The sequence below is a fragment of the Elephantulus edwardii genome, unplaced genomic scaffold, assembly GCF_000299155.1.
Source record: "Elephantulus edwardii isolate Elephantulus edwardi_28Jun2011 unplaced genomic scaffold, EleEdw1.0 scaffold00453, whole genome shotgun sequence".
In the NCBI taxonomy this organism is placed as follows: Eukaryota; Metazoa; Chordata; class Mammalia; order Macroscelidea; family Macroscelididae; genus Elephantulus; species Elephantulus edwardii.
Window position 1 is genome coordinate 176904 of NW_006400203.1, and position 11494 is coordinate 188397.

At 38.6% G+C, this 11494-nt stretch overlaps 1 protein-coding gene across 1 annotated transcript in view; it reads right to left on the minus strand.

Moving 5' to 3' along the window:
* Positions 1-11494, minus strand: part of IWS1 (IWS1 homolog (S. cerevisiae)) — a 102002-nt gene that overhangs the window by 44119 nt on the left and 46389 nt on the right. Inside the window, exon 6 of the mRNA XM_006902806.1 lies at positions 8445-8542. Within this exon, the coding sequence (XP_006902868.1) occupies positions 8445-8542 (98 nt within the window). The remainder of the gene's footprint in view (positions 1-8444; positions 8543-11494) is intronic.

The window sequence follows — 11494 nt, forward strand, 5'->3', positions numbered from 1 at the left end:
GGATGGGACAGGAGAAAAGTGCAACAATGAATGAATGGAATCCCAAAGTCTCTGTAAATTTTCATTGAAATTAATAATAAATTTAAAAAATGGACACACCTATTAAAAAAAAAGAAAGCGTTAACACTGTGATGGTTAAGATTGTATGTTAATGAGGTTGGACACAATTCTCAATGCTGTTGTTGTTTAATGCCATCAAGTCAATCATGACAACTCATAACGACCCTACGAATAAAAGGGTTGAAGTCTTTCTATAACTATCATCATTTATCAAAGTTCATAGAGTTTCAGAGACATGTCATTTAGGAAGTGGACACCACTCCTGCCTCCAAAAAATCTCAGTAGTTTAAGCTTTATGATGAAGTGTGGCAGTGATGTCATCACCTTCTATTTTCATGTAACAACCTAATCTCTGGAATCTAATCACATTGGTAACTGAGAAGTGTATTCTTCACCAAAACCACAAATCAAATGCACCAATTTTTCTGTTCTTTGTTCATTACCTAGTCTTCATATGCACATGAGTGACTGAAAAGAGTGTGGCTTGCACTCACTTGATGATCGTTTTGAGGAATGGGTGCAAATAATGGGTCTTTTCCAAATGATCAATTGGTCAAATAACTGTGTTCCAAATTTCATGGCATAGAAAAGTAAATGGTTCCACCACTGTATACATTCACTGAAGCATCTCAATTGGTACTCATTCTTGGATTTTTTTAAATTCATTTAATTGAAATTTTAGAGAGACTTTGGACTTCCATTCACTCACCTGCACTTTTCTCCCTGCACAACCTTCCAGTTCACTCTTCTCTTTAAAAAGAAAAATTCTTTTCACGGTTATACAATACCTCCCTCCGAGTCCACTCCACTATGCAGCCTTTGTTCTGTACTCCTGTCATGACAATAATACCTAATCATATATCCTTTTTAAACAGTTCTCTCCCTCATCTGTTTCAATGCATTATAATTGATCCCATCTTTCAGTCTCCCCCCAACCCCAATGTGAGTCCCGTTTACAACTATGCAGTATGCATACTATGCACTATACAGTATTTGTCCTTTTGTGACTGAGCATTTCACTCAGCATAATGTCGTCCAGGGTCGCCCATTTTGTATAATATTTCAAGAGTTCCTTGGTTTTGAATGCAATGTAATATTACATTGTGTGAATAAACATCAATGTTTGATGTAGTTTAAACATCTTTCAACAAGAGTGGTTCTTACAGGGAGCTCTGGTGGCCTAGTGGCAGAAAGCTGTGCTGCTATCCCGAAGGCACACGGTTCAAATCCACCAGATGCTCTGCTGGAGAAGGAAGGGAAATTCTCCTCCTATGCCTGTCAGATTGATTCGATGGCACACAACAGCAACAAAAGGAGTGGTTCTTGATTATATGCTATCTTCTGAAATGGCTGAACATCTTTCTTTCATCTTCTTTTGATCTTTCTTGCATCATTCAGGATGCTGTTGTTGTTATTGTACCAGTGTTGGAACAGACTCACAGCTGACCCTCCAGTGGGTTTTCAGAAGCAATTAATCAAATGGAAGGAGGCTGCCAATCCTCTCATGGAGCAGCTGTTGTTGTTGGGGTTTTTTTCTCCTACTCCTTTTCGTCTGACATACTTTGGGTATGTTGCAAAGAGGGAATGGTCCTTGGAGAGAGACATCATGTTTGGGAGAGCGGAGGGATGGCGCAGAAGAGGAAGACCCTTGATGAGATGGATCGATTCTATGATTGGGGTGGTGGGAATGAGTGTGTCAGAGACGGCGAGGTTGGCACAGGACAGAGCAAAGTTTAGGGCTCTTGTACATAGGGTCACTATGAGTCGCAAGCAACTCGATGGCACAAAACAACAACAAATGAATGTTTAGAGAAACTTTGGATTTCCTTTCATTCATTATTGCACTTTCCTCCCTGCCCACTCCTCCCCCAGTTAGCTTCTTTGAAAATTTAAAAAAAAAAATAAAAATAATCCTTTCATTGTTATACAATTCCCCCTCCAGTCCACTCCAATATACAGCTTTCATTCTGGACTCTTGTCATGACAATAATACCTAATCATATCATCGTACCCCAGTGAGAATAGCAAAATTTAATAGAACATAAAACAACAAATGCTGCTGAGGTTGTGGAGAAACTGGAATCCTTATTCACTATTGGTGGGAGTGTAGAATGGTGCAACCACTATGGAAGGCAATATGGGGCTTTCTCAAAAGGTTGTAAATAGAAATACCATTTGACCCAGCAATTCCACTACTAGGAACATACCCTAAAGAAACCGGAACTGCCACCCAAGCAGGTATATTCTCACCCATGTTTATTGCAGCTTTGTTCACAATAGCAAATAGTTGAAAACAACCCAAGTGCCCATCAACAAACGAACAGATAAGGAAGCTGTGGTATATTCACACAATGGAATACCAAGGCAGCATTGAAAAACAAGGAACTCATGCAATATTATACAAAATGGGTGACCCTGGAGGACATTATGCTGAGTGAAGTATCTCAGTCACAAAAAACACTTGTATAATGCCACTGTTGTAAAGTGGGATGGACATCGGAGGTGGGGGGGGGGAAATAAGAAGGGATAAATAATGTATACTGCCTTGAAACAGATGAGGGAGAGAAATGTTTAGCAGCTGTTGTTGACTGTCGTTGAGTCGAGCACAACTCATAGCGACTCTATGTACAAAAGGCATGAAGCCTTCTAAAACTATCAACATTTATCATCCAAGTTTATAGTTTCTGGAGGCATATTGTTTAGGAAGTAAATGGAAAACTAATCAACAATCTGCTGTATGTAAATGGCATAGCCTTTACACTGTGAAGAAAATCTGAAGCATTTATTGCAGAAGATAAAAAATTCCAGCCTTCAATATGGATTAACACTCAACATCAAGAAACAAAAACCCTCACGAGGCCAACAGTAAGTAAGCATCAGGCTAGAATAAAAAGAGACTGAAGATGTCAAGGATTTAATTGTTCTTGGATCTACAATCAAGAATCCGAGGATGAGTAGCCAAGAAATCAAGATATGTTGCAGTGGGAAAATATGCTGTCAAGGATCAAAGCACTGAAGCACAAGGATGTCAGTTTAGAGACTAAGTCACAAAGGCACGTAGTTTAAGGCCACCAGCTGCTCTACGGGAGAAGGATGGACAATCTCCTTCCGTACGATTAACTGCCTCTGAAAATCCACTGGAGGGTCAGCTAGGGGTCAGTTACAACTCAATGGTACACACAACAACAGTATACAAGTTGGACAATGATGAAGGATGACAGAAGAATTGCCTTTCAATTGTGGTAGTGAAGAGTACTGAATATCTCACTGACAGTCAAAACAACAAACAAATCTCTCTTAGAGTAAGTATATCCAGCATGCTCCTTTGAGGCAAGGATGGTGAAACTTTGACTCACATATTTGGGCATACTGTCAAGGGGAGATAGTCCTTGGAAAAAGACTTCATTCTGGGAAAGGTAGAGAGTCAGAGAGAGAGAGAGAGAGGTATATCCTCAGCAAGATGGGACTGATACAGTGGACTGCAACAAAAGGTTTGAAGAAGGTAAAGATCATGGCAATGGCACCGAACAGGGCAGGTACAGTCTGTTGTTCACAGGGTTGCAATGAGGTGCAGTCAACTAAATGGCACCTAACAATATCACTCAAATTTATGTCTACAAAACCCTGCAGTAATGCAGTTTGAGGCTTAAATTTTATCTTCAGTTTTCAGTTGAAGAAATGTTAATTGTTTATTATCTCTTTTGATTTTTAATTCTGTATCTCTGTAAATGTTATCACAAAACTTTACTTTGTCTGCTTGAGTTGCCCTTTGACACCTATTCAGCTCTTTTACTTCCTTCCCTCTAGCAACTCTGTGCTTAAGAAGTAGTCTCAAAGTCACTTCTGACATCCATTTTGATCTTTTCCTTCTTCTCTAATTAATGATCTTTTATATTTATATATGGTCTTGAATTATTAGTGTTCAGTGCATCAAGTCTATTTGGTCTCATTGTCTAGACAATAGAAAAGCTCAATGTTATCATATCAATTAAGACAAAGCCAGGGGCTAATTGAAAAACAGATCATCAGTTGCAAGTTCAAGTTGAAGCTCAAGTGAAGTCTATAAGACCAAAGTATACTACTGACTACATCCTGTCTAAATGCAGAGACCAAGAGCATCTCAAGAACCCCTAATTTGTTTTTAAAAGAACAAGTGATCCTACACTTTAACTTCTAAAAAACCGTAAGTTCAATTTCTGTACTATTCCAACTGTTCGATATCAATCATTACTAGTTTTAGACTTTTCTCACATAGTATTCATATTTGCATACAGTGGCTTAAAAAGAACAGAGTAAGCTTTCATCCAGGGGATACGATGCAATAATGTAAAAAGCCAACTTTAGCCACACTGCCTATTTCTATATAGAAGAATGTTCAATTATTTGAGTGTTCTACACTTCTACTATAATTTAAATGGTACAGTACCGGTACAGCAACAGATGCACAGAACAATGTAACAGAACTGAGAACCCAGGAAAAAATTCATCCACCTATGGATAGCTGATCTTTGACAAAGAGATGAATCTATCAAATGAAAAGATAGCCTCTTTAATGAATAGTGCCATCAAAAGTGGGTATCTATGCAGAAAAGTAAACAAGATCCATACCCCAAACCATATAAAAAAAGAATTCAAAATGGATCAAAGATCAAGGCATAAAACCTAAAACTATAAAGATCATTAAAGAAAAAACTGGAGTAAATTTACAAGCCCTAATATGTTATCAACCGATTATAAAAAATGAAAATGCACAAACAGTAGAAGATAAATCAGATATAAGGAACCTCCTAGAAACTAAATTCTTATGTTTATCAAAAAGATTTTTCCAAAGTATTAAAAAAAGAAACTTTACAGATGGAAATAATTATTTGATAATGACATATCTGACAAGGGACTGACCCCTATAGTTTATAAAAAACACCAACATCTCAAGACAAAAAAGACAAATGACAGAATTATAAAATGGGTAGAGGACACATAAAGATAGGAGAATTCAGATGATTTAACATTGCAGAAAAGCTCAAAATCATTAGTTAAACTCAAAACTGACTGTTGCTGAGTTGGAAGCAACTATATTGGCTTTGTGAGGCTATAAATAGCACAGAAGACTTTCCATCTTTCTCTTGTGGAACAGCTGGTGGATTTTAATTAGAAGAAGTTGAGGCTGACTTTTTATAGTAACAGAACAACTCTCTACTGACTAGATAACCAGAGCTGCCTCATTAACTATTCACTCTACTGCTCATTACTGTTGAGCCGAAATCAACTATAGCTGATCCTCCAATGGGTTTCCAGGGCTGTAAATCACACGTGAGGAAATTATCCATTTTTGATGCTTGGAGCAGCTGGTGGATATGAATCATCAAGGTGCAGCCTTTTTATTAGCAGCACAACTCCCTACAGACTATACCACCAAAGCACCATTAACTACTTGTGTACCTTTGAGTTGGAACCAACCTATAACTGACACTCTGGCAGATTTTCAGAGGCAGTTAACTGCATGGAGGAGACTATTCATCCTTCTCCCGCAGAGCAGATGGTCAGATTCAAACTGTCAGGATTGCAGCACAGCTTCTTGTCACTAGGCCACCAGAGCTCCACGCTGCATATAGAGCACTGTGATGCAGTAGATATCATTAAAAACGGTTTTCCTAAGCTATTGGCTTTGATTTTCACCACATGGCCAAGTGGCATACATTAATAATATGAATAAGATAATTCTGGGTGTGAACACGCTAACAAGAGTGTGTAAACTGCTAATGAGGGAATCAGTCAGTTTTGTCATCCTGCTAGGTTAAATGGAGCAAGTTTAGAACAGAAATGAAAATGGGAATCTCACTACCAGGAAGAAAGAATAATCAAGAGTCCAGTGTGTCTATTTGGACCAGAGATACCTATGCAACTCAGACTAGGACCCAGATAAGAGCAGCAGAGGAGCTGCAGCAGAGAACCAGAGACGATGTTTGACAGAGCTGACTAAAGTCTGCTACCCTTCAGAGCCAGATCAAGAGCCAGAGGCCTTTGCCCAAACTTCCTGGAGGAAGAAGTGGTAATAGGACAGCATAATGCCAGTGAAACAGGGGTGGGGCAAAACTGACAGGACAAAGACAGCTTTGTACCATGGCCTAAAGCTGCAAGGCTGAAGGTTAAAGGGTATGGGAGTACATCTGACAAGCTGTCCTGACTGAAGAATTATAACCTGTGTTAACTTGTCAGCATCCCTAATAAATTCATAATTTTAAGTATGATCTGTGAGTTTTGTGTGGTCACTGTAATGGATCAGTGGACTCAGCAGCAGAGCAGCAAAAGCCGTGGAGGTATCAAGTGGTGGTAGATTTGGTAGAAGTAGTTGCGGGAATGTGGGGCATGTCTGATTGCAAAGAAATTAATATCATATTGTAGATGTTGTGGACTGGGAATGTTACCCCTTGTAAAGTTATTGGAAGTCAGACTTAGCTGCCCAAATGTCTGGCTTAGGTGGTAAGAGAGTTCCACTGCCCCTCCAACGAGGACAGGTCTGAACTCACCAAAAGCTTGATGGGAGAAATAGACACTAGAGGATCAGCTATGAATCAGTTCTGACTCAATGGTCGTGAGTTAAAAAAAGCTATAAGCCATTACATAACACTAATATTACTATTACTATAATAATATACTACTATAAAAAGGATGGTACAGGATAGGGCAAGGTTGAGATCTGTTGCTCACTATGAATCATACTTGATTCAATGGTACTTAACAGCAACATTATAAAAAGCTATGTATAGGTTCACACACAGAATCATTCTTGGAAGAATATTCAGGCTAGGAAACAAGGTGAGGGGGAATAAAAATAGATGAGTGATGAGAAAGGTAATAAATACATAATAAGGGGTTGATCAAACAATGTAATTAATGATGAAACAAAATGTGTACGAATGAGAAAACAAAATTACAATGTTATAAAACAAAATGTACGTAACTGAATTAATGAAAACCATTGTAATTTACAAACTTTCAAGTAAAAAGAAAAAATAACCTCTGCAGTGTTTTTATTTTATACCGTATGCATAAACTAAAATCAGACTTTTATTGATAGTGATAACTGGGATAAAGACATAAATCTATAAACTTGCTAAGTGCCTCAAATCATGACACCAAAGGTTATCAATCAAAATCATCAGACTTAGAGGTGTTAATTCACTGTTGCTATCATAAACTCCATTTCCAAAGGTAATGCTAAACTCAACTAATTTTTGCATATCTCTGGGATTAAAGAAAATTATTTCTGTTGACTTTTTATGCAATTTGGAGATAGTGAATCCTACAGAGGAATCGTATTTGTCTGTCTGTGTCTTGTCTATCTATATCCACACATATACACACATTTTTTAGAAAGAGTAATCTGGGTGAATGTTTACAAAGCAAATTAGTTTTCCATTCAGTAACTGATGCATTCTGCTTTGTTACACCAGTTGCAATTCCTTCAGTATATACATCCTATTTTCTCCCTGAGTTCTCAGTTTCCATTCAGGCTTCTTTCTTGTCCTTTCCTGTCTTCTGAGCAAATGTTGTTCTTTTGGTCTTGTATGGTTAAATGTACTGAGTACAGGCCTCCTAGTGTTATTCATTTTTTAGGCCTATGTATTACTTTGTGAAAGTTGATTCCTGGAGTGAATTCAATTCCAGGCTTGAACGGTATTTAAGACCCACAGTCCCAGAGGGAAATTTTTGTTGTGGTGGTGGTGTACCGTCAAATTGGATCCAGTTGGCAGAGGAGGAGGTTGCTCCTCCTTCTCCAGCAGAGCATCTGGTGGATTCAAACCACAGCTTCAAATCAGAGCTCCCAGCATTAAATTTTTTTAAAGTAACAATTCTACAAAGGTAAATAGTAATCATTTTGTTGGTATGGCACTTACTAGATTAGCCCCAACTAAGACTCACTCCAACTATTTAACAAAAGGAAATAAAATAACATTTTACAGCTAAGACTTTACATCTATCCCTCACACTCTAGTAAGTTTTTTTCCTTAGAAACTCCCAAAAAACAAACCACCAAAACCCTCAAATAAAATAAACCCCCATAAAAACCAAACAAGTGTGTGTGTATATGTATACATGAATATTTTTTTTCAATTTGGTTACTTTTCAGAAGTGCTTACTTGGTGACTCATAAATTAAGTCTGGTGCATGTAATTATCAAAATTAAGCTATCTTAATTTGCACAGAAGGCAAACTAAAGAATAACAGGAACACCAAATAATTCGGTCAGTGATAACACTGTATACAGAAAAGCAGAAACAGAATCTTCCTTACCTTTAACCAAGAAGTAAATAAAATATAAAGCACCTAACCTTAATATTTCGTGTTACCGTTAACAATTTTTTTTTTACGTAAAAACTCACTGTTTTCCTCTCTTTATGTTATCATCAGAATCTGAATCTTCTGCTTCTTTTACATGCGGGTCACTTTTTTCTTCTTCCAAATCTTCTTGGTTAAAACCCTAAAAGTGAGGCTGAGTTAGGCAAAGTTAGAATTTCCTTACCAATTTTCTTCCATATATGATTTTAAATTTTTTGCATGATTTAAATGCAGAAAAAATTAAGTAATTAAGTAAGTACCAAAAACCAGGTTGTAAAAAAGCTCCCTCTTAACCTAGTCGCCAATGTGACTCTGGTTTTCTTCAAGAGAGTTTATGTTCATAGGAGATAGTATCCTCTTAGGGAGCTCTGATAGCTTATAGAGCTATACTGCCACACAAAGGAAGGAATTTCAGGAATTGCTCTAGGGGAGAAAGATGGTCAACTGACCTACTGGAAGGGCAGTTATGAGTCATTTTCAACTAGATGGCTATGAGGTGTTCCATTTTTTAAAAGTCCTTTCATACACATAGGAGAAAGATGAAGCTTAAGACTTACAGCCTTGGAAATCCTTTGGTTTTGTTCTACATTGTTATTGTTGTTGTTGTTGTTAGGTGTCATCTAGTTGATGATGACTAAGTAACACTAAGAACGGATCTGAACTCTGCCTATCCTGCACTATCTTCATTGTCTCTGGTACACTTGAGCCCACTGACAGTCACATGTTAATCCATCTAGTGGAGGGTCTGAAATTTCACCTTTCCAAATATAATGACTTTTTCCAAGGACTAGGCCCTCCTCGTAAGATTGTCCAGACTATCTGAGAGGAACTTTTACCATCCTTGCCTTTTAGGAGCACTCCGGTTGCATTTTCTCTAAGATATACCTATTTGTTCATTTGGCAGTCCATGAGATATTCTGTTCTCTTAACACCACAGCTCAAAGGCACTATTTTTCTTCTGTCACCCTTAGACACTGTCCCACTTTCAAATGTTATTGTTGCTGTTGTTGTTATGTGCCGCTGAGTCACTTACGACTCACAGTAATCCTATGTACAACAGCCTTGAAACCTGCTCTATCCTGTGCCAACTCATGCCTCTGACACCCCTCCCTCATTACCCCAGTCAATGTATCAATCCATCTCATCAATGGTCTCCCTCTCTTTCTTAACCTCTCCGCCCTTCCAAGCATGATGTCCCTCTCCAAGGACTGGTCTCTCCTTTCTACATGACCAAAGAATGTCAGACAAAGCCTCAGACTCCTTGCCTCCAAGGAGCAGCCTCGCTTCACTCTCTCTAGGGTGAATTTGTTCTCCTGGTAGTCCATGATATTTTCAACACTCTTCTACAGCACCACAGCTCAAAGGCATCAATTCTCTTTCTATCATTCCTAGTCATTGTCCAACTCTCTAATGCATAGCAAGCAACTGTGAAGACTATGGCTTGGATCAGGTGCACCTTAAGTCTCCAGACTGCCCTCATTGCTCTTCAGTACTCTGGAAAGGTCCCTGACATCCAACTTTCCCAGTTCAGTTAGACTCCTGATTTCCTGGCTGCTGGTACCAAGAGTGTTGATTGTGGAGCCAAGCAAACTAAAGCTGTTAATAATCTCAACCTCTTTACCATCTATCATAATGTTCCCAATAGGCTCAGTGGTGAGAATCTTTGTTTTCTTGCACTGCAGTCCTTGATCTTCTGCACCAAGTGCTTCAGGTCCTCCTCAGTTTCAGCAAGCAGGGTCGTGTCATCTGCATAATGCAGATAAATCTTCCTCCAATCCTGATGCCACATTCCTCCTATAGCCCAACATCCTGGATGATCTGTTCTTCATCTAGATTGAAAAGGTATGGAGACAGAATACATCCCTGGTGGACACCCTTACCAATTTTGAACCATACAGTGTTTTCTTGCTCTGTTTTCACGACTGCCTACTGGTCCAAGAATAGGTTTCACATAACCACAATCAAGTATTCTGGGATTGCCATTCTTCTAATGTATAGTAAGCAATTAAAAATACCATGGCTTGAATCAGATGAACCTTTGTTTTTAAACTGGTGTCACTGCTCTTTAGCACTTTAGAGAGGTCCTTGACTGACTTCCCAATGTAACACATCTTTTCAATTCCTAACTGCTGGTACCAAGCATGTTGATTGTAGATCCAAGAAAGATTAAATCGCTGGCAACGTCAATCTTTTCTCCATCTATCATGATTTACCTATTACCCAACAGTGATGATTATGGGTTGGGTTGGTTTTGGTTTTTTCCCATTTTCTTCTAGTGTACTGTCAAATCAGATCTGACTGCACAGGAGATTGCCCCTCCTTCTCCAGCAGAGCAACTTGTGGATTCAAACCACACACCTTTGGTATTGCAGCACAGCTTCTTGCCGCTAGGCCACCAGGGCTCTCCGATTTTGGTTTTCTTGATGTTGCAATGTAATCCACATTTAAGGCTGTAGTCTTTGTTCTCTTGCAGCAAGTATTTTAAGTCTTCCTCAGTTTGAGCAAGCAAGGTTATGCCATCTGTTTGTTGATGTGTCTTCCTCCAATCATGGTGCTGTATTCTTCTTCATGAAAAAGAGATTTCTGGAATAATTTAATCATCATAAAAATTTAATAGGTATGAAGAATACATCCCTGATGCAAATCTTTTTTCATTTTATACCATGCAGTATTCCTTTGTTCAGTTCAGACAGACTGGATAACATGAGCATAATTAGGTGTTCCAAGATTCCCCCTCTTCTCAATATCAGCCAAAATTTATGATTTAAACAGTCAAATGCCCTTCCATGGTCAATAAAAACACATATAGACATCCTCGGGGATTCTCTGCTTTTAGCCAAGTCAGTCTCTTCTGAATCCAACTTGATTTTCTGGCAGTTCTCTGTCAATATACTTGTTTGAGCTGTTTCTGGATATTCTTCAGCAGGATTTTACCTGCATGTGGTATTAATGTTGTTGTTTGTTGTTATGTGCCGTCGAGTCGCGTGTGACTCATAGCAACCCTATGTACAACAGCCCTAAACTCCGCTCTGTCCTGTGCCAATCGCACTGTCTCTGACACTCCCATCCCAATTATCCCACTCACTGAATCAAT